This window comes from Myotis myotis, unplaced genomic scaffold, assembly GCF_014108235.1.
Source record: "Myotis myotis isolate mMyoMyo1 unplaced genomic scaffold, mMyoMyo1.p scaffold_m19_p_2, whole genome shotgun sequence".
NCBI lineage: Eukaryota > Metazoa > Chordata > Mammalia > Chiroptera > Vespertilionidae > Myotis > Myotis myotis.
The window spans coordinates 130,797,091-130,824,440 of NW_023416324.1; the positions used below are offsets into that span (position 1 = coordinate 130,797,091).

Consider the following 27,350-nt stretch of genomic DNA (forward strand, 5'->3'; position numbering starts at 1 on the left):
CCAGGGATTGCCTTTTACTAAATTTTCACACTATTATAGCTTCCTTCAAACAGGAATGCCTCTTTCCACAGTGACAAGCAGCTTCAGTGTGAAAAAAGAAGTAATTTAAGGGAAAGCCAGTGTATGTGGATATCAGCACATTGGCATGTTTTGCCAAAATATTTTTAAATTGTCACTTCCAAATAAGATATTCTTTTCTTTCAAGTTTCAGAAAATTTTTATCTAACCCCAGAACAATGGAACTGTGCCTTATGGAAGGACTAGAGTTGTGTTGGGACTTTAAAAAATGCCAGAGTCACCACTATCTGAGTCCTCTGTTCAGTGTCTGTCAGTGTTTTCAGCTCTGACAGACTTGGCAATGAAGAGGCCTCTACATCCAGTGACATAATGTGGGAAGGAGAGATGCAGAGTAAGAGCACACAGGGAAAAGTGAGCAGGGTCACTCCCCATCCCCCTTCTCCTACCTTCCTTGCCCCCCATTCAGGCAACAAAGGATTATCAGAAGTCACTAATTTAAGTCCATGTACAAATTTGTGTTCTCTCATTAAAAACAGTGTTTGTGAAATGAAAACCTTATTAAGGAGGGGTTTTCAAAGCCTTATTTAAATTGATCTTGAAGTTATTGACCTTTCTTTCCTTTTTGTAATTGTGCAAGGAATGTAAGTCTTGCTTTGTTGTTGTTGTTGTTGTTTACAATAGTAAATGATAGATGAATGGGAGGATATTTGAGCAATCATCTTTTGGGGGATGCTTTCAAGACGAGTGAGAATAGTTTTCAAAATGTGAATTACCCAACGATTTTGCTGAAATAGATTGCAATCATGCTGCTCAACAGGGAACTGGAAATAAGAGAAACCATTGATAATTCCACAGTGCAAAGTGAGTGTGAAAGTACCAGGACACTCTGATTTACCCCTCGGATTGGTAATGTTAAGGAAGAACAGTTTCCAACTGTTATCAGATTGGAAGTGGCAGAAAGCTGAATGAGGAGCTGTGAATTATTCAGTGTTTATCTCCCAGGTCCCAGAGATCCCGATGTAGATGGTGCGGGAGGGCGGCAGTGATGTGCTGCCAAGAGCTTCAGGTTTGGTTTGTATTACTTTTATTTGCACGCACAGCGCAGAACAAAGGGTGGACGCTGACCCGCAGCTATTCCTAGGGCTGGGCTTGTTCACTTCCTTGGGATAAACGGTGACTCCTCAGTTTGGAAAAGCCAAGTGCACCTTCTAAGCACGGAATCGCTGTGCAAATCTCTTTTTAAAAGCCCTGGTAGCGCTTGGTGTGAAACTGAAAAGACTTCCTGATCCGGGGTGTGTATTAATGTCCTTATGTCCCACAAAGGACTCGCGGAGAGTGATCACACTGAGCATAGTAAAGACATAATCCCAACTTTCCTTTGAATTGTACAATCATCATTTATTTATTTATTTATTTATTTATTTATTTTTTTAGTAAAAGGCTTCGTTCTTTAAATAAACATTTCTCTGGCATTTCAGTTTCTTTTCCACTCATTCTGCTACATGACACTCCTATGGGGTTTTCTGGTTCTTCATGGAATTAGCCTACAGAGCATGCACAGCAAACAATAAAATAGCTGCTTTTCATTGAAAATAAAGAGGGGGGTGTTTTCCGCTCCCCAACAGTACTCTCCACCACTGCCCCATCACAAGTTGTTGCATTTCCTGCCCTATTGGCAAGACGGCCCCCACCCCCGCCTTCTTCCTCCCCAGCTCCGTGCTCTCCTGGGCGGTTTTGGAGCCCGCGCGTGCAGTCCGGTCCTTCAGCGTTCGCTTCCGTCGGCACTAGGACCCAGGGAAGTCCCTGAGCGAGGTTCGCGGAAAGGCAGCCAGACTCCTCCTTATCTCCAGTGTCAAACTTGACATCAGCCTGCGAGCGGAGCATGGTAACTTCTCCAGCAATCAGAGCGCTCGCCCTCACACCAGTGGCACGCTTCATGGAGATATGCTCCTCTCACTGCCCTCTGCACCAGCAACATGGACTGTCACCTCTCCATCCTCCTCCTCCTCCTCCTCAGCAGCTCCGTTCTCAACTGCTTCGGGGAACTGACTCTCCCGCCGTCCAATGAAGGTAAGTCCGCCAGGTACCGGCGCGCGGCCCTGCCCCGGGGCTAGTGCTCCGCGAAGCACTTTCTCACCAAAACATTCTCAGGTCCTTAAGGTGCTTCCGCAAAAAGGCAGTTTGCTCAGAGAGGAACCTGAAGATATGTTTTTATTTTCAAGGCTGTCTTTGAACACATTTTAAGAGATAATTTTGGATTGCCTAAACCTAAAATGTGTTTTTAGTCGGATACCAATGCAAACGACTACCTTGTTTGACAATTTTAAGCAGAAAGAAAGAAAAAGTCTTTAGTTTTTCAACGCAGGATGTTAATTGTCAGAGAGCCATGGCAGTATTTTATTTTCTAATTATGACCATGTAGTACTCTGAGAAGTTTAAAAGAAAATTTAACCCACCCTCTCTAGGTCTTTTAGTAGGTTTTACCGTAATGACAGGTTGCTCCTACTCAGGATCATGGCATTTATGAATGAACTAAAAGGAAATTAGGGTTTGTAGAAGCAGAGGGGTGCGTGTGTGTGTGATACTTACATTGCAACTGCTGTATCAGTGATGGGTGTCCTGCCACACAATGCTTTGCTCCATGGCACAGGTTCTAATGAGCAGCATATGCCACATTAACATAAGTAATATCTGCAGGAATTACAATAAGCTTAGGTTGGCTGTTCTTTGTTTAAGGGCTTATAGTTGAATAGGAGAATGTATATAATGAATAGTGAGAAGATCCTGGGTAGGTATAGTAAATAACTGAACAGCAAATTAAGAAGGAATGTTCATATGCAGCAATTGACATTTCCTTTATGTTAGGTTATTTATTTTCCTCCTGGTGGAAAATAAATAGGTCTGTTTTCAGTGAATTAACTTGCAAACTTAATATTAAAGACACGATGTTTCCTATAAGATTGTGTACTTAATAGATGCATTACCTTTTCTCTCTAAACCTTTTGTGATATTCCTAATTGTGAATACAATCGCTTACTCATAAGACAAACTTCTCTGAGTAATTGATTGCTTTAAAGCAACACTTACAACTTTGATTTTCCCTTAATCATTTTAACCTACAATGGTATTTAGTAATTTATTTTGCAGTTTAGCAATATTGAACAATTGATGTGCAAATACTACATTATATATTATGTCACACACTAAAAATGTATTGTCAAGCCAATACTTTGTATATTGTATGCATTATTATTTTAATAAATTCAAAATATTTAGAAAATTTAAAATTAAATATAGACATTATCTCTCATGTTTAGTGACCTACTTTCATTGCTAATGGAGTAGTTTTATTTTGTTCTTTCCTAAGTGACTGCCTTTATCAATTTGTCTGATTTCATTATATTTTTGTGTGTCTTTTTAAAATTGGGAACTTGAAAAATCTAAATAAAGATGAAGAAAATCATCTTACCTAAAAATGACTTTTCTTTTAAAATCAAGTGAATGTTTATTTGAAAGTAATTGTCAATCATTCTTCATAAATGAAAGGCAAGAGCAGTCATTTATATGAGGAGTAACATATCAGTAAGTTAAAATTAGTGTTTGTTTAACCTTTTACTTTCTTTGAAGACATTTAAATATTCAAAATAACTAGAATAAATAGCAAGATTATTCCTATATTACTATGATAAACTGTATTTCTCCAGATGAACTATTTATAAACTATTTAGATCATGGATTTCACTGAATTAATAATGCACAAGGATATAGCTGAGAGTCATTACCTTTCAGTGATTTGCAAGAGAAACAAATACCCTTTAAACTTATGCACACTTCTATAAAATTAATGCATATCAATTTAACAGAAGAAGAATAAGCAAATGCAAATTGCTTTTAAGCCATACCTTGTGCAGGTCTGGGTATATAATGCACATTATTATACAGGCAGGTACACATTAACAATATGTATATGGAAATGTAATTGTACTCAGAAAACTGACATAATTGCATTTAGTTTGCTTGGGTAAAAGTTTATCTATTCATTGTTCATGGGATTATTATTTCCAGATTGTGTCCTATGGGTAGTGTCTTCTTTCCATTCTGAGGTCATAAAGGAAAGCTTTGAAAATTTAAATGGAGTGATTTAACTTGGGTAATATTTGAGTGAGGGTTTAAATATTAATACAATAGCTTGGGTCTCAGGAATTGAGATGAACAACATGAAAAGGGAAAAAATCCAAGTGTGTGCCAAGAGGTCCATGTAATTCTGCTAACAATATCATTTGAACAGAAAGCCATCCTTCTGAAATGTCACATAGTGAGTGGGTGGAAGGACTAATGATAAAATGAATTTTCTTAATATAGCTTTCTAATATAAATTTTGAAAAAAAGTATAAAATACTAGCTTGAATTAAAATGCTATGCTAAAATTATATGTCAACACTATAGAAATTTGATTGGAAACTTGCTAGTAAAATTTACTACAATTTATTTGGCAATCTATCATGAAGTTAGGCATGAGAGAACAAAACCAATCCGTTGAGTTAATTGCTAGGAAACTTGCTATTGTGTGACTTTTTCTTTTTTAAATTTGAGATTCTGATAATCAAATATCAATATAGAAATGCATGGGCCCATGATAAGGAAAACAACTTGAAAAAAGTTTAATCTGAACTTTTCTTTTCCTGGATTTAGCTATAAATAACTTTCTAATATGTTTTTAAGAAAATGATTCCAGGGGATACATACTATTTGCTGTCCTCCTCAGTGATACCAGATCATTCATAATTTCAGTGAACACTTGAATTAAGAATTGACCTATATATTGAAACAAAAACTTTATAGAAGTTGCATAGAATTTTATTAAAATCTTATTATGTCTGTTTACATGACAGATCAAGAAAAGACTCCCAATGGGAAATCAGCTACTTTTCATGACAAAATAGGATTGTTAAAACTATGTATTATTAGAAAAGTTCCCACCCCAGATAGATGATATAATGGTAAATAAAAATAACTTTGAAAAGAGGTTAAAACTTGATATAAAGTGAAGTGTTTACTACTATTAGTTCAATCTCTTTTAGCATTAGTACTCTCTTTAAACACTTTTATATTTGAAGGAATCTGAGGCAGAATGCATGGCTTATTCATCAGCAATAATATAGTAAATAATTTTCCATCAAACAGTATTTATAAATTAGATTAACATTTACCCATAGAGCTCTTTACATTGGAAATGAGAGTTTTCAAAATGAAAGAGAATAAAATTAAATCTGCATATTTATATACTACTTATATGGGGAGACTTTTATTGAAGTGGCTGGGATACCATTTCTATGCAATGTATTTCTCTGAACATAAATCTTCTAAATACTGGAGGAGACCATGTGATTGTTAAAGCTTGGATGTAAGACTTTCAGATGAACACTGCATGCTTCCCTTTAAATATTAGGCAGACATTAGAGAAAATAAACATTTAAATAATGAACTTTTCCCTTTTTAAAAATTACTATGAATTGGCATCAGTTTTCACATATAAACACATCCTCAAATAATATATTGTGATTGAAACATTAATAGAGAACTAAACTATCATATAATCTGTATAGGTGTTTTTTTTTTGTTTGTTTGTTTTTTAATGTGTGTGTGTTGTTTTTTTGGAAGAGGGCTCACATTTGCTTTTAATAGCATGTCATCACGCTACACTAAATAATTGAATGCATTACACATTTTTGTAATTTAATAGCTCTTCTAAAAGCTCTCCCTTACCTCCTCCCCAAGTTATAACTGTGTTATTTGCCCGGAGGTAGGAGAAACCTTAATTTCACTATTTTATAACCCACAACAGTTAACACTTGACCCAGGTCATTAACAGGATTATCAGCAAATTTGTTTAAGCTTTTACTGACAACCTGAATTGCTATGATAATATTTTGATTGTGCCGGAAAGAAACTTCTTATAACCTCTCGAAATCTATAATGAAATTAATTCATTCTGAATCTATGTCTTCTCAAAGACTAACATTGATAATGATGATTCAAGTTAGGAAAATATCAACTTTGATACTTCATTCTCCTCACTTTTATGTTTCATATATCACACCACTGTAGTCCTTGTCATAAATGACCAATTAAATACTTGTTTAAGTAGTGAATGTTTTGACAATAACAATATATTTATTAGTACAAACTTATTTAATGTAACTATCAACACTTTCAATTTCATATTTTTTATTGATGGCATAGTTGATATCCTTTTTCTGCCTATTTTAAGATATAAAGTCAAATGGATATATTAATAACTAAGAAGCAACTGGAACTTTTTATACACACATATAATAAAACACCTTTGCCACGTGTTAGATCATGGTTGCATTTATATAACGTTGTCTTTTCCATGAAACACTGGAAATTAGGAGCTACAATGAAAAGCATTTCAATTTAACATAAAAGTTTTAAACAAAATGTACATAATCGAAACTTTAAAAGTGTTTTTTAAACATTGTTAAATTTGTTTAGAAGGTTTCATATGTAGTTTTTTATTATTTGTATATAATTAGGGTTTGCTTCTTGTTCATTTAAACAATTTAGTAGTTTCACCTTGACTCTTAAGAAACTTATCTTTAGAGGATGAATTTAGTTAGATTTTTTTTATCATGTTTATATATTATCCATATTTTAATACTCAAATGTGGGTGTGTTCTTAGGGTTCTTCAATTTAAATAGTTTATTTTCTCACAATGACTTCATTAAGATTCCTAAATATTAAAATTGTTTCTGAAACTTTGAATTTTTCAGAAACAAAATACTTGCAGTTTTTAAATATCAAATAATCAGTTACATATGCAAAGGATCTTTAAAGGCAAAACATATTTCCACAGTATATTTGATTTACTAACTTCAACGCAAATGGAAACAGCAAGAACTGTTCTTGAGAGGTACATTTTCCAAGTCATAAAATCTTCCAGAAAATATTAATAAAACTTTCCACAAATCATCAGAACTTGATAAGTTTTTACAGACATTCACTTACTAAAAAATCTGTGATGTGGGTTACCTTTGATTTTAGTCATTTTCCAATGATTTTGTTTGGCATAAATACTAGATGTAAGGGGAAATAAGTATTTCTTGGAAGAACACTAAGTCTTACAAATCATATTCTGTCAGGATTCTCAACTTTGTTTATTTTTAATATACACATTTTTCCTTTAAATATTTAATAAGCCTTATTCTTTTAATTTCTGTTAGATAAAAGATTTAGAAAAACAGATGCAGGTGTCCCCTTTTAGGTTCTGTTTTCAGAGATCTGGATTTTATCACCAGGGAGGGTCAATGCAGGGCTTTTACCAAGTGCACAAGTAACTTTCCACAGATTTTTCAAATAAAGGGTTGACTGCTGGTGTGAACCGTTCATTACATTATTCATCCAGGTATAGCAAAAACCAGTATTTGAAATTTATTCCTAGAGGACTTGAAAGGCTCAGAAAATTCTTCTGTAACGACTTTAGAAAGAAAAGTAATGTTGTGACATTTATAGAATGCAAAGGATTCCAAGCCACAAAACAATGTAGGAAGACACTCCCGTTGGGAATCAGGGAATGGGCACATGTGTGCCCCTTGATGTCACTCTGAGGGTCTATTACCAGCTGCCTAGTATCAGGTAGTTCTTGGAATCTGTCAGGAGGTTTTCTCTTGGAAAAGTCCGCAAGTCAGCAAGTTTTGGTTTGCTCACACCAGCTTTCTTTGAAATAAGAAAAGGTGGTCGATTACAAAGCAAAAAAGTCTGCAAGTGAAAATAAAATACAGTTGATTAGAAAGATGGAGAGGTAGACAAGTGCAAAGGTTCTAAACCCAATGTATTATATAAATCTTTTACTTAAAATAAAAACATTTATCACTTAAAACATCTGGCTAATCAATTTTTATTAAATCCCCAAAAACCTGCACACTTAAAAAGGGGGTAGGGTTGCATTCGTTTCCCCTCTCAAGTTTATACACTTTTGATTTTTCCCCAGAAGAAAATATTTTATCTGGGAAAGTTTTAAAAAGAGTATGAGCCAAAGAATGCTCCCCCCTTTGGATGCCTGGGCGAATGCCTGTGGAGGTTGGAGGGAATCAAAAGCAGTTCAGCAAAGAAAGCCTCCAGCTTGGAGTGATGTTGTTAAACTGGAAGCCCTGAGTGTGCAACTCCCTCCCTCCCTTCATTTTCTAAACCATGTCCTGCTGTTCCAGTCAAAGCAAAGGGCGAAAATCCACATAATCCAAATCAACATGGTGAAGTCAGAATAATAGGCGGGAAGGAGGGGAGAAACAAGCAGGCAGCACTGTACAAAGTGTGGTGAAGAATCTTAGCCTTGGACAGGGGTGGCCACAGGAGGGGAAGGCGGCGCTCTTTTCCCTCGCCTTGCAACGCCCGCATGTGAGTGGGGTGCAAAAGCGTGCCCTGAGATGTGTTGGCACATAGCGAGGCTTTTGGTAGTTAGTAGTGATTGCACTGTGGCTGCTGAGAGAGGAGCAGGCGCTCCTCGCGGCCACCACCCCCACCCCCAGGGCGTCCTAGCCACCACTCCTCCGCCGCGAGGACCAGGCTCGGTGTTGCGGAGTGGGGTCCGGCGTCCCCTAACCATTTACCACTTTCTCTCCCAATCGGATTAAAGCTCGGATCATAAAAATCCCACTCGGGGCCCGCGCCCCCGGCCCCAGAACTCCGGGGCGGTGGCGTCTTTGTGCGCCAATGTCTCCGCGCCCGGTGGCCCGCGCCGGTCGCCTAAGTGCTGCGAGCTGGTCCGGGCTCCCCGGGGCGGGCGGGCGGCGGGCGCACGTGGAGCCTCTGCGGCTGCGGCTGCGGCTGCGGCTCCTGCCTGGCGGCCGGTGAGCGGAGGTCTCAGCGGTGGCGGAGGCTGGAACCGGGGCCGCGAGGGCGCCAAGTCCGCGGAAACGAGCGCTACGAGGAGGCGCGCCGGCGAGTGGCAAACGCGCGCCCTCTGCCTGCAGCCCGGGAGCTGCTGCGCTGGGAGAGGCGGGAGCCTGCCACCTGGCGCTCCTCACCTGTGGTTCCGCCCACGGAGAGCGAGCTGCGGGGGCCCAGCACCTCCGATCTTTAAGCTCTGACCCCAGATCTTGCCCCCGCCCACGCACACACCCCGTCGGGACCAGCCAGCCTTTTCAGCTTGACAACCGGAGGTGGCCCGGTCTCCTTTCAATCTTGGTTCCCTGCCCCACCGTGTGACAGATGGAGGAGGGTTTTGAGGGGTCCCTGGAACTCCCTGCAGAGCTGGGAAAGCACCTCTTCCTAGGCCTGCTCCCTTGGGACACAGGGGAACGCCTGGGACTTCCAGTTGTCCTGCTTGCTGCCCTCTGATCCGACCGCTTTGCTATTTTCTTGATCTTCCCGTTTTCTTTCTAACCAGCTATTAATGCCACCTGTTAAGCCCCCTGAGAGCTAAAGGGAATGTTCCATAAACTTTTCCTCCATGCACAGTTGCGAATGCCCTCTGTTCCTCCCTCAGCCCCATGTTTCATTGGCATGGTTTCATTAACACATGATTTTCTGTCTTCCAATCTGGGCCGTAAACCTGGAATGGGCTACAAAAGGTTTCTGGGAGCAGTGTCATGGAGGTAGGTTAGTAAATAGATGCTGCTGATATTCCTGTGGTTGTGTCGGAAATTTGTTTCTCATAGAAGATAAAATTGTTGAATCCAGGGAATTCCAAAAGTAAATATGGCCTCAGTGCCATGCCCAACGCTGAGATGATAATTGCACAGAGTTCTGCTGGTTAGAAAGAGTGTACCCTAATGTTACCATTACTACTGGATTTCATTTAATCATGAGAGCAGCCCTAAAGTAGGTATTGTGGCATCTTCTACTGTTAGAACCGAGGAAAGTAATCATGGTGAAGCTATAACAACCTCTCTTAGCTTTTATTTTTTATTTTAACCTCATATGTTTCCTCCTGCATAGGAATGCCTGTGAATTAGGAAGCATTCGTCCATTCAGGAAAAGCACTTGCTTCTCAACTTTAATCCTAGTGACTTACACGAATTTGTCTTGTTACTTTACAAGAATTAGAAATTCACAGAGTTTTGGAGTGAAATATTGTGCTTCAAAGTACTTTTATAAAAGTATTTCAGAGATTACTTAGACACTGAAAAGTCGGTACATTTATGTTATGGTTATCAGCATGGGTGGTAGACACACTGAGAAAATGAAGACAATTTGATGTGGACAGAGGACTAGGAGAAAAATGTTTGTGATGTCTTTTCTCCACTATTTGTTACCTCTGTCTTTCTTTCCTGACACTCACACATTGCTTTCCTCACCCTGGAAAGATTTTGTCAGAAATTCCCATACACAGAGATTGTGAGGCAATTATCAGTATAACCCAAATGTTATCATTTAGGGTTTTATATATTAAAACAGAATGTAAATTAATTATTGGAATTGTGATAGAAGTCAATAATGGGGGGCAATAGAACATGGTTTAAAAGTAGACTTTAGTCCCTGTTGAAACTTTTTTTTTCACTTAAAAGATAATTACAAATTCCTTAAGATAAGAAAGTAAATTATAAATGATTTATCTCCTCTTTCATAAAAACACTTGTCCTCTAAGTAGAAGCATTGTGAAAAGGTAGCTAAAACAGGGTTTTGAAAGGTAGCAAATTAAGCTGGGGGCAATTATATTTTTCACGTGGGTATTTCAGCACATATGTTTTGTATTAATTGCCGCAATAAATTCTGTTAACCTGGCAAAGAGCAAACATAGCATATTGATGACATCAGACTTCCCAATCAGAAAGCTGCTTTAGTATCTTGCTTCCTTCACTATAACATGCGAAGGGAAAAATTTTTTAAAAAAAGTGTTTTTTAACGTGTTATCATTTATGTTCCCAACAAGTTACCCAATCACTCAAGCTATTGAAACATTCTCTATGAGCAAAAGTGTTGGCTTAGCAACACACTTTTTGTCTCTAGCTTCTGCAGAGTGAGAATCAATTACTAATTTCCCTAGTTTTTAAGTTTTTATTCGTATTTGAGTTTGTGGAACTCTCTCAAATAAAGAAAATGCAGACATGCCTTGCCTCATGTTTAAAACAAAAAATCTTGATTGATTACACAGCAGGATCTCAAAGGAAATGGAACAAAGGGAGAAACCTAGGTCAATTTTATTGCTGATAAGTCTAATCAATATCAAAATGGTTTCATCTTAAATTTGTTATATAATCATTATGGCAAGGCTAGTTTGTCTTTTTTAAAATAATAGTTAAGAAAGTAACATGAATAAATTCCACAGGTCTTGTGAAGAGTAACACCCACCCCCTAACTCCTACCTTCTTCCTCCCTGGATACAAATATAAGGCTTTAAAATTAAATGTTTCCCAGTGCTAAAAGTTCATCCAACCAATATTGAATTTAGAAATTTCCTATCTACCTCAGGGTGACTAAGGGAAATGGAAACCATTTCACGTATTTATTTCCTGATTTTCAAAACTAATTTAGCAATTAGTAAAAGTTTGTAGGTTTTAGGAGGATTTCTTTTATTGCATATGATAGCGGTCTTCACTCTGAGAAGTTAGGCTGAAAAGCTGAGTTACTTCCATGTGGATTATCTACATAATCCTCTAGGTAAGTAGAATACCACTCAGAGTTTAAAGTCTACTTGCAGAACTGTGTGTATGTCACAATAGTATTGCCCCTTACAAAACTGAGCTTTTCCTACATTGTGGGCAAAATTTTATGGATTAATATATACCGTTTGAAATAAAGATTATATAAAAATTGTTTTCTAAGCTGCAAATCTGTGGTGAGAAAAAGTAAAAACAACCTTTTTTTTTTCGTCTCTGTCTAATCTTGTTAATTTTCTCCAACTGGACACTCAGTCAACTTATACATATTCAAAGATGGCATAAAGCTAGAGTTATCTCCAAATTGAGTTTTCTTTTCAATATGTCAAAGCTATTCCTGGTAGATTTTGCATATTAACAGAATGTAAAGAAACAGAATGTTACAATCACATCAACTTTAAGTAGAAATTAAATTGGGTTGCTATTCTTTTATCATGCAAATGTCATCGAATAAAGCAATGACCAAATATTAAACATGTTTTCAAATAAGCAAATAAAGGGAATGGTATTTTTCTCTTTGTTTACTGTTACTCTGTGGCTTGTCATAGATAAGTTGATACTCATTTACATTAGATAACTCAAAAAAGATAAACTCGCATTTTATTATGGTGTTCCTGACATTTCTGATCTGAAATTATAATACTTTGATAGTGTTTGTTTTGTGAAAAAAAGATTTTCTGTCAAGTTATATGTATTTCACCTGATTGGACATGTTAGATAAATCTATGCTGAAATTAATGGTTTTTGGGGGTAGAGCTACTTTCCTTACACATTTGTTCATTGAATAAAGAAATATTTTCTTACCTTTGCTTATAAGTTATGTCCAAAATAATTCTAAATATTTCAATATCTTTGAAAAATCTACATAGAATTAGAGAAGAAAAACTAAGAAGTATATAAAATTAGTGCTATCCTTTTAAATTTCCTTTTTCAAAGGTGATCCTATGGAAAACTAATTAAGAAAAATTTATTTGATGTTTGGCCCCAAATGTGGTAGGTTTACTTATCTAACCCTGGTAGTGAAAACTTCAGAATCCTAAATTTAATTTCAAAGGGACAAATGCAAAGACCATTAGCATGAACCAAGAAAAACATTTAGAAAAAAATGCACTCAACTTTTATATTATTATAACTTGTTGTTTGTATTTATTTATTTACCAACTCTGGCATACCTTAGTGTTGCTTACATACTGGATTTTGGAATAAAAGGTTATAAGGAATGGTATAGTCAATGCCCTTGAAGATAACCTAAGAGGGATAGATGACCAAAAAATGAATACTTATATAAAAAACCATGTTTTAGGGTAGATGGGAGATTATTAAAAATTAAGATATGAGTCATCAGAGAAGAGAGCAGTTAGCCTCCCAAAATCAGGTGCTGGGATATAGGGAAAATGTATAAAAGTTACCCATTAGTAATAACAATAATATATTAATAATAGCAAGGGAAAAGAGATGAAATATGCATAATTTCATGTGGTGGTGATTATTATAACTCAGATTTTTTTTAACTGAAGGTATCTAGCAAACTTTAAAAATAATTTTAATGAATGCGTAGAGTATATATACAATTAAAAAAACACTTTGAAAGAACATTCAGAAACAGCTATCTTAAATAAGCATATATCTAAGCTTAATGTAAATAATGTGCGAGTACATGCATACACATCTGTGCATGTGAGTGTATTGGAAACAGATTATTGAATATATATATATATATATATATATATATATATATATTCCCTGAATAAAAACTTCTATAAGTGCAACTCATAATGTGGCTGCACTACCAAGAAAAAACACTGTGAAGGTTGTCTGAACTCTGCCTTCTCTAACTATCTTTGTATCATCAATACTAAAACTTTGATTCTTTCCATTGACAAACTCCTCCTAGGATGTAAGGAAAAGGGCTAGAGTTTTAAATTAAAGTAATAAGCACATGTCACCTTATTTGATCTTTTGTGGGTGTTTATAAAGGCCCACAGTAATACCTTGAAGAGTTTGTGTGTGTACATCTATAACTGTAGACACCAGTCATGTTGTATGATGTAAAATCCAGGCATAGTTATCCTCCAGAATATGATGAAATCAAAACTATATTCTGACTTTAATTTTCTAGAATTTTAAACCAATTTATCTATTCTGCAATGAGCTTCTCTTGAAATAATAATAAAAAACACTTGTTTTTTGATATAAAAATATCCAGAGAATATTTTAAAATTGAAACATTTTTATCACTACCTTTTTGTTTTCTATGCTAAAATTTTGAACCCTCCTATTTAAGGGACTTCAAGTTATAAAACAAATAAGTCATGGGGATATAATGTATAGCACTGGGAATACAGTCAATAATATTATAATAACTTTGTATGTTAATAGGTATTAATTAGACATCATGGGGTTCATTTCTTAATGTATGTAAATGTTGAATCACTGTGATATACACCTAAAAATGATGGGATACTGCATGCCAAATATACATCAATAAGAAAAAAAAATAAAAAGATAATGCTATATTAGAGTTGGTTTATAGGCCAGTCTGCCTATTCTATTCCATTTTCACAGCCATCTGTCAAAAATTGACTGAACATATAGCTATCATTTAGTACTTGAAGATTGGTAATCAAGATTTTAAGGTAACTTGATTAAAATGTATATACCAAGACATCTTGAATTTATGTTGTAAAGGCAAATGTATATGCTAAAGTTTGAGCACCTATTGGCCTGAATGATTTTTCATATACTTTCCTAATAGGATAATATATTTTAATTTTCCCTTTTTAATCTGTCAAAAGTCTTTAAATTAGAAACATACAAGCCACTCTGTTATTTCTAGAACATTTTAAAGAGCAAAAAATGTGTTGAAAGTGTACAATGCTTACAAAATCATTAATGTCTTACTTTTAGTAACTTTTACATTTTTGGGAAACACATTTCACTTGTCTAAGTGATTCACAGTATCACTTGATAATGCACAGAAACAAAGAGTCCTGTTATTCTAGGGACTGTTATGAAAGCTGAAGTTGTTAATGAACTAAAACTTCACAGAAAGTAGAACATTCCTACGCATTTATGTGAAAGGATTATTTCATTATAAGAACACACTCCCTAGTGATATTTTGATGGCCGTTTTCTCCACAGTAGTATTAATATCAGAGTGAACTTCAGATTTCTCTGATTTTTTTAAAAAGAAAAATTTAACACTTTAGAACCACCACAGGTTTACATTTACTAAAGGGCCCGGGTTTCTATTCAAATTTTAGTCTGTGTTTGCTATTTTCTGGAACCACTCTAGTCTTGAAAACCCAGAGATTTTACTGTGTGACTGTGTTTTGATTCTAAGGTGTTATCCCTGCTGTTGGCAAACATTGAGATGAGGAAACTAATTAAAACGTGTCCCATATTTAGGACCTGTATAAAAGTAAAGCTAAGCTTATAGCCCAGGAGGTAAAGCTTATACGAAAGAATAAATTGATAGTATGTCTCCTTGTCCAGAAATCTGCTTATAAATCATAAATAAGGCATTAAGGTACCGTGTGACAAAGCAGATTTTTCACAGAAATGTTGAGCACACCAGAATTTTTTCTTTAATTCTGACATATAATTTTAGTTGGTCATTTGATAGAGAAATGATCATAAATTAAATATCCATGAGACAAAATGTCTGTTGAGTTAAATTTAACATGGTTTACATGCAGGAATTTTTGTCTGCATACAAATGATACAGGATACCTTCTTTTATTGTGCTTCACAGATGTTGCATTTTTTTAGAAAGTGAAAGCAAGTCTCCACCAGCACAAATATTATCACTCACTTTATTGTGATACTTGCTTTATCGAGGTGGTCTGGAGCACATCCCACAATATCTCTGAGGTATGCCTGTAGTTGATTTGATTTAAAGACTAAAAACTTTTTTTTGTAGTTTCTAGTCTATGAAATACAATAGTACAATGCTTTAATTATGTTTAGGTAGAAAAAAGTACAAACAGGAAGTCCATAGGAGCAATTAACCTAAGAATATGTAATCACAGTAGATAAAAGTTATGTTGAAATATGTAAGCACACTACTAAAGCTTTGACTTCTCTTAGTATCCTCTCACTGGCATACCGAATTGCATAAAGTAAAAATGAAAAGCAGAACATTAGTGCAGACCTGTTAGAAAATACATCTTGATTTCTTGATTCCATATTATAGCTGACTAAGGTAGTACATACAGAATTACAATGACGAGAACAGAATTGATTGCCTCTTGTATCATTTTCTTCTATTCGTGACATTTAAGCATAACCTAGAAGCAGATTAACCCCCCTGCTATCTGTAACCAAGAGCAAAGCTACTCTTTCTATCATAACAAAAAATGATGAAAATGATAAAGATAAGGAATGTATAAGAAATGTGGTTTGGACAATTACAATGATGTATGAACAGGAAAGGACATGTCATTACTCTTTAGTAAAAGCAAGACGCAATCAAACCATAATTTTTTTCCTGTGGTAGTGGTTTTGTGGTCATTTGCAATTGGCTTTAAGACACTGTATAACTGAAGGTTTTATAAGAAAAGAAATACTTATTATTGTAAAAGTAGCAACTTCTTCAGCCATTAAACCCTACTGTTCATCTTGACATGATTATTTGATACATTTTTATAACTTACTTTTTCTAAAATACAACTATAGCATTACCACAAAGCATATTGATGTGTTACTAGATAATTGAAAAGATCTTCCATTTCAGTAAGAAATTGTGGCATTTAATTTTATTTTTATACCTTGTCATTTCATTTTTTATTTATTTTATTTTAATATATAGTTTTTCTTGTTGATAGTATTACAGATGTCTCCCATCACCCCCCTTCTTGAATGATAACAGCCCCCCTTCTCCCTGCCTCTACCCACCTCCCTAGGTCTTCACCCATCCTATTGCCCATGTCCATGGGCATTTAATTTTAAAAATTATTTTAGCCCTGTCTACATATTTGCACCACTTAATCTATAAGATATTTCAATCTCAGTCTTTCTAAGTGGACAAATAGACACTATGAATCAAAACTTTGAAATAGTCTTGAAAAAATCGAGGTGTGTTAATGATTCTCTAAGAGTAAGAACTTTAGAAATTAATACCTAAAATTGTTAATATGTCCTTATTAAATGGCATATTATTAACTGGGAACATCTGTTTCATGACTGTGTTCTTTAAGAAATATTATTGCATCTTTATTAGTAAGAAGGGAAGGTGGTATAAGTTCTTGGTATACATAATTACTAGTATGACATTGTCAATGCGAATGAGAGAAGGAGTGGACATTTGATTGTACCTCTCCATTATGAAGGAGGACAGAAAAGGAAGGGAAAGCAAGACTCCTGGGCATCTTAAATCCACAATCCATCTAATTATGAAAAAAAGGCAGTGAAGATTGGTGGCAGCAAGGTTTCCTCCTTTCCAGAAGTACTAACAAACCACTTTGAACCAATTTACTCCATATTTTGCTCTTCTTTCTCCACTCCATTCTACACCTTCTCATTCCCATCAGACACCACTCTCCCTTTTGTCCAGTAAATATCATGTTAGCGCTCACCTGAAAACCAACTTAGGGAGTTTAAGTGTTTCTTTATCATTTTCATTAATGCATCATTCACCTATTTATTCATATTTTCTATTTAAAAGCAATAAGACTAGATAAAGTACAGTGTGTGAAGAAACCCAGATTGATATACATTCAGAATTCAGACAGTTATTTCCAAAAGTAAATTTTCCCAAAAGCACCTATTTATATCTTAAGTGAAATAGAGTTTAACATTTAAAAATGTGTCGAATTTAAATCACTTTAAGAAGGCCCTGGCCAAGTATCTCAATTGGTTATATCTTCCTCCCAATGTGCCAAGGTTGCAGGTTCTATCCCACTCAGGGCACAGGCAAAAATCAGCCTAGAGTGCATAAATAAATGGAACAACAAGTATCTCTCTCTCTCTGTCTCTCTGTCTCTCTGTCTTTCTCTCTCTCTCCTCCTTTCTCTGAAATAAATTTTAAGAAGTAATCTATGACACATAACTCTTTCAATAGAACAAATTCTGAAATTACGTTTCCAATGATAAACCAACAGTAATTGGAAATCACATGATTAGAATATGAAATCAGATAAAGAATAGTTTATATCTTTGACAAATGACCTGCTATGAAGCAGTCATTAAGGAATTAAGCTATCCATATATTCCCATCTACCTTTAGCAATAATTTCCTCTCTTATTGTTTACATTCATAATTATAAACTCAGATTTTTCATCAATTGAAAATAATCTCCCATATTGTAAATTGTCATTAAAACTCAGACAGAAATATAGTATTTCTACACCACAATTCTGCGTGCCTCTTCTCTCTGCCCTGACAATGAATAATAATAGCTCTTAAAAGATTATGGTCAGGTCTACATCTTTTTTTATGAAAGAAAAGCATGAGTAACCAAAGTTCTTGCCTGTATCAGTGTAGTGTTTAAGTTGTATGGGAAGGTTAGATTTAGTCAATGTATCCAGAGAAATCACTCACAATAGGAGGCCTTCAAATTCCATTAACATTCCCTTCTTTCTATCTCAAATATGCTGTGCTCATACTATAATGCAACAGATCACAGGAGGCGAGAGGTTTTTATCCTCGAAAGTCTCAGTTTAGCAATAATCCACTTTAAAGTGACTAGAATTTTAGATTGTATTGTTCTCATTTTGCTAAAAACAAAAGGCACCTTACAACCTCAAAATAGGTACTTTTAAAAAAGTGTTTTGATGTTACTATTCTTTTCTATTAGGTCATATATAGAATACCGATTATAAATGAAATTCAAAAGCTCAATGAATTAATTTTACAAGAATACTGAATCTGTGTAGCATGTTATAAAGTCAGTAGCTTTGAATACATTTATATTATTTGACTAGAGGCCTGGTGCATGAATTCATGCACAGGTGGGGTCCAGCCAGTCCACCCTGATGGGGGCCCATTGGGCTGGGCCAGCAGGGGAGAGGGGACACTGGAGGTTGGCCGGCTGGCCCCACCTCCAATTGGGGTGGGGGGACCAGGCTGGCTGGGAGGGAGGGTACGGGAGGTTGGCGGGGGGGTGATCAGGTCCCTGATCAGGCCTGTTGGCCACTGCAGTGCATGTCATAGTGACCGGCCATTCTGGTCATTCCATCGTTCTGGTCACTTGGCTTTTATATATACATATATATATATATATATATATATATATATATATATATATATATATATATATATATACTAGTAGCCCGGTGCATGAAATTTGTGCACATTAAAAGGGAATTCATTGCCCTAACCAGTTTTGCTCAGTGGATAGAGCATCAGCCTGTGGACTCAAGAGTTCCAGGTTCAATTCCTGTCAAGGGCATGTACCTTGGTTGCAGGCACATCCCCAGTGGGGAGTGTGCAGGAGGCAGCTCATCGATGTTTCTCTCTCGTCGATGTTTCTAACTCTCTATCCCTCTCCCTTCCTCTTTGTAAAAAAAATCAATAAAATATGTCTTAAAAAAAGGGAATTAATTAGCAGAGATATTTTGATTTCTTACAGAGAGTAAGGGAGAGGGATAGAGAGTTAGAAACATTGATCATCTGCCTCCTGCACACCCCCTACTGGAGATGTGCCTGCAACCAAGGTACATGCCTTTGACTGGAATCAAACCCAGGACCCTTCAGTCCACAGGCCGACACTCTATCCACTGAGCCAAACCAGTCAGGGCCAATTAGCAGAGATATTTTAATATTGCTATTTGCCCTTTCTGTATAATAGAAGTGTGAGATGAAAGGAAATTAGTAAAATGTATATGAAAATAATATATAAATTTATTAATAAATAAACAGTAACAAAAGGATATAACAACAACAGAGGTATGATATAAAAAAACAAAAACATGATATGAAAACAACAAAAACATGATATAAAAACAACGGTGATGCAAACAATGACTGATAAAGTGATTAAACTGATTCTAATATCTCCCTGTACACCACATTAAGAGTGAAAACACTTTCAGAGTGCTTGACTAATTTCCCTTGTGATGAAGTATTTAGAACTTTAACTTTAACATCACATGCTCTTCAAACTCGAGAGAAAGCAACATATAACTGACCATGTGTGAAAACGGGTTCAGGTAGGAATATGCCTACTCTGTCTAGAGTTTGTCCTTGTGATTTATTAATAGTCATTGCAAATGCTGGCATCACGGGAAACTGTCATCAAATCAATTTAAATGGGAGGCCAGTGTCATACGGGGACAAATTAATTCTTGGAATCAGAACAACCTCTCCCTCTGCAGATCCTGTTAATACTTCAGCTTCGATGATGTTAGGTCGTAATCTTTTGATAATAAATCTGGTACCATTGCAAAGACCCCATTTACTGTTGAAATTTCTCAATAGCATGATGGTTGCACCCACTTTTAATTTTAATTTATGACATGGCATTGCCGAAGAAGTAATACTATTAAGAAATTCTATGGGAAAATTTTCCTTTTTAGCATCATCTTTGGAATCATCACTCAAATATGTGTGAAAATCTCCATCGAGTATATCCAAATTTTCTTCATTTAATTTTTGAACGTGCTCATTTTTGGGACAAAGAATTGCACGTTTAGATATATTTTTAATATTATCTATAGCAGTGGTTCTCAACCTTGCTGCACATTAGAATCACCTGGGAATCTTTTTAAAATTCTGATTCCTGGGCCTCATCCTCCGGAAATTGTTTCTTTGTTATGGGGTGGGGCCACAACATTAGTAACAAAGAAACAGAATTTCCAGAGGATGAGGCCTAGAAATCAGGATTTTAAAAGATTCCCAGGTGATTCTAATGTTCAGCTAAGGTTGAGAACCACTGATCTATAGATATTGTATTTCCAAAGGTATCTTCAATAATAGATCCATTACAAATCATTTCACTTCCTTGCTTCGCTCCGAGGGCGTGTTCCTGCCTGAAACCTCGCCCTCCAGGAAACAGCTGGGGGAGGGCGCAGCCATTTCCAAGAGGGACCCCTGCAGGACTGACTTCCTTCCGGTTGGTCGCGGTTCTGGCCATGATGTTACACCCAGGGTTTTTATATAAGTAGATACACAAGAAGACATTGAATCATTTAACACATTGTTTGCGGGTAGTTTTTATCGCGTGCTAACAGGTGGTGCGGGCCATTTTTGCTAATTTTTTTGCGCAAATGGCAACGTTCAGTAAAATTACGATAACTTTAGTTTACGTATTTATACGTTACCCGCATTCTACCGCTAGTCTATAAAAAACATATTAATACGTGTCCTGCGCTCTACTACACTGGTAGAATGTATAAATACGTAAAACGTGTAAACACGTTTCCGGCATACGATGTGTTAAAGCCTTAAAGACCTACTAATTGCAAATATGACCTACTAATCCTAACAAAACTCCGAAATCCACTGATAGCTGATAGTACCAACAATAAACTAGGTCTATGTCAGAATATGTGTTTGTGACTCATAAAGGTGTATTCTCATATTTACAAAAAAAGTTCTTACATTGATTAATCTGAAATATCTATAACACTGATTAATAGGCAGAGATTTTAAAATATTTTGAGAGATAATTTTAATATAATTGAGTATATTATTAATTTTTAAACTGATATCCTGGGAAATAATTTCATTATGTAAATTACTCTGTGTGATCCATGCAGCAACTATATTCTTTTCTTACCTAAATATAATTACTTACCAGTGGGATTAATTTATAGTGAAAAAAAAACTTTAATCATTAAAGAATCCAAGTGTAAAAGATTAATTTTATGTGTTTTTCTTTCACTACCAAAACTTAGAGAATCTAACTTTCAGAATTTTATCTCTTTTTAACTTAATAATGAGCATTCCTTATACTCAACTAGTATATTTATTATTTAACCAGCTAACAAATATCATCCTTTAAAAAGCAGCACTTGAAAATTTAGAATTTTGATACTTATCAAATATATTATTTATTTTTCTTAGCGTTTTATAAGATAAATGTTTTCTTTGTAAAAACTAATTGGGGTGATTAAAGAAAAGGTGCTGCTTTTCACACATGCAGAAACACTATTTGTCAACACACGGACATGTGCACACATGTACTAACATTAAATTTTGATTTGTGAATATATGGAACCCTTGAAAAGGACGCTCTCCTATTGTAGTTATTTATTCACCTGTTCTGGTTCATGTTAATAATACTTATATATTTTATGTAAACTTCCTTTACATCTTCCATCAGTCAACAGTGGGATTGCTTTCTAATTTAGAAGGATGCTGTAAAACCATAGTTTCCATTATTTAACAGATAAACAATAAAAGTGAGACCTTTGTTATTAATTAAACCTGAACTATCTTTTTATATATTAATTTCTAGTCAATTACAGATTAATATTCTCCATATTGAAAACAAAGCATTTGTCTTTCTTTTTTAATAATATATCCAAAATGCAACCACATTCATATTACACTTTATTGTTCATCAACATCAGACTTTTTAATAAGTAACAAAGTTCTGAGTTAAAATCATTAAAGCTTTTGGGGAACAATATATTCTTTAAATAAGTAAAACTTTACACAGGCAATATTATAAAACATATTTTTGCTTTGGTTTCTCCTCACATTAGTCGCTAAGCATTTTGTTTGTTACACATAAAGAGACCGTTTATATGGTATTAAATAATAGACATGACAACTCTGGTGGCTCAGCTGGTTGGAGTGTCATCCCATCCACAAATTATGGTTGCAGTTTCAATTCCCCATCAGGGTACACGCCAAGGTTCTGGATTCCATCCACACCAAGCTTATGGAGGCAACACATTGATGTTTCTTTCTCTCTCTGTCAATAAAAACATATCTTTGGTTGAGGATTTAAAAAAAACACAGTACAGAATGTTTGCGACTGGCAGGGACAATATAAACATGCCATATTAAATATGCAAACAGAAATACTAATTTATGGTGGAAGTATATTTAAGAAATTAATTTATAGTAAAATCATATGTAAATTTATCACATTTTATGACCTTTGAAGTTATTTTGATTTCAGGTTAGCATTAATATTGTTTCCAACTTTGTGTTTAATTGTTTCCTCTTTAAATCTGTAATTATTCTATAAGAAAGCATTATAAATGTATTGAATATTAACTTATCTTGTAAACAGAGTTACAAAAGGCACGGAAGTGTTCAATCCCTTAACTTTCCCTGTGGTTGCTTTTCTTTTATAATTCTCTTATAATTTTTATACATTAAAGGTCTAAAGAAAATGAAGTCGTGTGTTTTGAATATGTTATTATTTTCATATCGCCACCAGTAGCAGACAACATTAACTTGAAAAAGGCAAATATAAATTCATTCCTCTTAACAGTGTTTGTGTATTTGTGTTTTCTTTTAGTCAATCTGCTGGATTCCAAAACGATTCCAGGGGAGCTGGGCTGGATCTCTAGCCCATCACATGGGGTGAGTTCAGCAAGCTATTGAGAAGGAAAATGGTCCTGTCCATTACCCCGCATAGAGAGCAGACGGAACTATTGGCGTTCTCTCTTACGCAAACTCCTGGAATGCTGGTGACCCATTTATCAGTGTTTTTAATACGTGGACAAAGAGAGACTAATATCAGTGCCCAGTGGAACTACTGAGAATTGTGAAAGTATTTCTTTTCCTTCTGAATTTATCAATTGCTTGAATGTATTGAACATTAATTATTACTAGTATCAGGCAGATGATCTAGGTGTGACCATTAATGTTTTGTGATGCGATTGGAATAAGAGAATTGAGAAGGCAGTCTAAATTTTAACCAATGTAGAAAATGTATAGCCCAGCCAGTGTGCTCAGTGGTTGAGCATCAATCTATGAACCTGGAGGTCATGGTTCTATTTCTGATCAGGCCACATGCCTGAGTTGTGGGTTCCATCCCCAGTGGGGGCATGCAGGTGGCAGCAGATCAATGATTCAGTCTCATTATTGGTGTTTCTATCTCTCTCTCCCTCTCCTTTCCTCTCAGAAATAAACAAAAAATATTTGGAAAAAAAGAATGAGAATGTGTATGTACAGATAGTAGTCCCCAGAGCTGTAGCCATAAAATATACCTTAGTGACTGCTCCAAGTAGTATAGGGTGTATTAAACCTATGCTGCCTTAATTTCTTTATTTAAAATATTTGCAACTTGTCTAGTTCAATTTAAAGCTGGGTATATTTTATTTAGAAAAAAACCTGATGCGGTTACATTTTAAACTTCTTAAATATCTTTAATACTTTACCTGCCAGACACAGATTATTAAGGTGTGTGACATTTTGGTAGCCTGAATATTTATAAAGAGCCTTTTGTGTGATAAAATTTTCTTTTTTTTTTTTTTTCAGAAAAAAGGGGCATAGATTTGAAAAATTCTTGTGCCTACAAAACTGTGTAATAAATGACCACGCATGCCCTTTTTATTTTCTTCCAATTATAGCCTATAGAAAACGCAAAATGTTACTTTGAAATATTTGATAGGAACACGTTTATGCATTCCATATTCTTCTATGCTGGTTCTCTTTTCTAAGAGGTCACACTTACTTCCACTTGGTATTGGTGTTCAGTCTTTAGACTTTGGTACCTAAACATACTAATTTTTATGGTACCATCAACTTTTTCACCAACGGATGTTTTGCATCAAGGATACTTCATCTATCTGTCATCTTTGTATCTGCTTCTCTTCCTGGTACACCTTGACATTGACACAGTGCCAAAACCTATCACATAATCAGGCCATGGTTAGTTGCGTCAGAAGGGAAAGGATGAAGGAAGCCAGGATTTGGTTTTCCCATAGGTGTAAAAGGATTCTAATGATTAGGATAAAAGCACATCCTGGGTTGTCATAAAGAGTGAACCAAAACTCAGCATTGAGCTGGAAAACTCATTTAAAAACGCATCATCCAAAAGTCAAAACAAAGTTTAATTTTAGAAATTTGAGTTTATTACTTTATCAGATAGCATACCATAGAAACCTTCTACTCAAGGGTCTACAAAAAGCCAAAACCACAGTGACATTTTACTAATAGATACTTATATGTGTATTTATTTTAAACAACAAGAAATTAACTTGTATGTCAAAGCCACAAGTGGTCTACCTCCTGTTTTTTTTTTTGTGTCGTTTTTTTTTTAAAGATGGTATAAAGAAAACAAAACACGTTTCTATATATTGACAATTTGGGGAAATATATTCATTTCACTTTGTTAATCTCAAAGACTTTGTGATAAAACAAAGTTGGCACTTCTACTTCCAGAGACATGTTGGGAGATGTGGTGTCCTCAGACCTTGTCACACAATGTGTGGTGCAAGCATCAGCGTTCAACGTCAAGGCCTAGGTGGTTCTTAGAAATGAAATTCTCAGGTCTCACTCCAGGCTTCCTGAGTCCGAATCTGTACTTTAACATGGTCCCCAGGTGATTCCTAAGCACATTAAATGTAAGAAACACTCCTCAGAGTAATTTACCTCTTGACTTTTTCCATCTCTCATCCAATTTCCGACCTCCCTCTGCCCAGGAACAACTTTCAGCTTCTCCTCTGGCTTACTGTTGCCTCACAGAGCAGAGCGCAGGCTCTTCATTGCCTTCCCGGTTGATCTTGCAGCTGTGTGTTCCCTCTTTCTGGTGCAATAAATAGCTTAAAACAGCTGGCCAAGCTCTGAAAGCTTATCATTAAAATTTGCAAGGACAAGAAATGAACATTTCCCCAGCAGGTCATGATATTTATAATACCTCAAGACCCCAACACTACACACACACACACACACACACACACACACACACACACGAAAATCAAATAGTGTAGTTTTTTCTTTAAATTTTCTCTCTATATTATGTTAACCACAATGTCCATGAGGAAATAAATACTGTGGATTTAGAAAATGTTAGATGGGTTTTCATTTCTTCTTGAGAAACTGATGACATTTTGAGTGAAAGCCCAGCACAGCCAATTTAGCTTTGGTACTTAACGTCTTTGCTTGTACAATTTTGTGCTTTTAGATTCAGTTACTTATTTTTATGTTAAATTGGCATTTTCAATATGACAAGGATTGATGAGTTTTGAGTTTTCTTGTTTATAAAGAAGATAGAACAATTTGATGTCTTTGCTGCAAACTTTTCCATGAAAAAGAAGACATGGAATAGCTGGAAACAACTTTCAAGTTTGTATTGTTTTAATAAATGAACCCTAATAAATACAGTACATCTATTTTTAAGTTAATAAAATATGAATGTAAACTCTAGAAGGTAAATTACAATAACGATGTCACACCATATTAAATCACTGAAAATTTGCTCACTTTTTTCTTATTCATCTTTTTATTTATGTTTCTGGAATATTTAATTTTTTAAATTTTTTTAATTAAATCTTTATTGTTCAGATTATTACAGTTGTTCCTCCCCCCCCCCCCCCATAGCTCCCCTCTACCCGGTTCCCACCCCGGCCCCTCTGCCATTTCCCTTCCCACCACTGCCCTCATCCATAGGTGTATGATTTTTGCTCAGTCTCTTCCTGCACCACCACACCCATCCCCCCCCCCCCCGAGAATAGTCAGTCCACTCCCTTTCTATGCCACTGATTCTATTATATTCACCAGTTTATTCTGTTCATCAGATTATTTATTCACTTGATTTTTAGATTTACTTGTTGATATATGTGTATTTGTTGTTCATAATTTGTATCTTTACCTTTTTCTTCTTCTTCCTCTTCTTAAAGGATACCTTTCAGCATTTTATATAATACTGGTTTGGTGGTGTCATCAAACTTCTTTAGCTTTTTATTATTTGTGAAGCTCTTTATCTGACTTTCAATTCTGAATGATAGCTTTGCTGGATAAAGTAATCTTGGTTGTAGATTCTTGCTATTCATCACTTTGAATATTTCTTGCCACTCCCTTCTGGCCTGCATAGTTTCTGTTGAGAAATCAGCTGACAGTCCTAAGGGTACTCCTTTGTAGGTAACTGACTTTTTTTCTCTTGCTGCTTTTAAGATTCTCTCTTTGTCTTTTGCTCTTGGCATTTTAATTATGATGTGTCTTGGTGTGGTCCTCTTTGGATTCCTTTTGTTTGGGGTTCTCTGCGCTTCCTGGACTTGTAAGTCTAAATCTTTCACCAGGTGGGGGAAGTTTTCTGTCATTATTTCTTCAAATAGGTTTTCAATATCTTGCTCTCTCTCTTCTTATGGCACCCCCATAATTCAGATGTTGGTACGCTTGAAGTTGTCCCAGAGGCTCCTTACACTATCTTCATATTTTTGGATTCTTTCTTCTTTTTGTTATTTTTTGGTTGGGTGCTTTGCTTCTTCGTATTTCAAATCTTTGACTTGATACTTGCGATCCTCTAGTCTTCTGTTGGATCTCTGTATAATATTCTTTATTTCAGTCAGTGTATGCTTAATTTCTAGTTGGTCCTTTTTCATAACCTCGAGGGTCTCACTAGATTTCTTGAGGGTCTCATTAAATTTATCAGCAGTTTCTAGAAAATTCTTGAAAAACCTTATAAGTTTGGTTTTGAACTCTATATCCAGTCGTTTGCTTTCCTCTATTTCTGTCATTTGTGACCTGTTTCTTTGTCTCTGCATTTTTTATGCTTCCCTGTGTTGGTAGAGTGGCTTAGTGTGCTAAGTGTCTTATAGGGCCCGGTGGCTCAGCCTCCCCAATTACCTGAGGTGGACACTCTTGGTGC

General features: G+C 35.6%; 1 protein-coding gene across 1 annotated transcript in view; it reads left to right on the forward strand.

The window, feature by feature from the left end:
• The first annotated feature begins 1,915 nt into the window (after positions 1–1,915).
• EPHA3 (EPH receptor A3) overlaps positions 1,916–27,350 on the forward strand; it is a 365,983-nt gene continuing 340,548 nt past the window's right edge. Inside the window, exons 1-2 of the mRNA XM_036349783.1 lie at positions 1,916–2,088; positions 23,055–23,119. Coding sequence (XP_036205676.1) covers positions 1,995–2,088; positions 23,055–23,119 — 159 coding nt within the window. The 5' untranslated portion in view covers positions 1,916–1,994. The remainder of the gene's footprint in view (positions 2,089–23,054; positions 23,120–27,350) is intronic.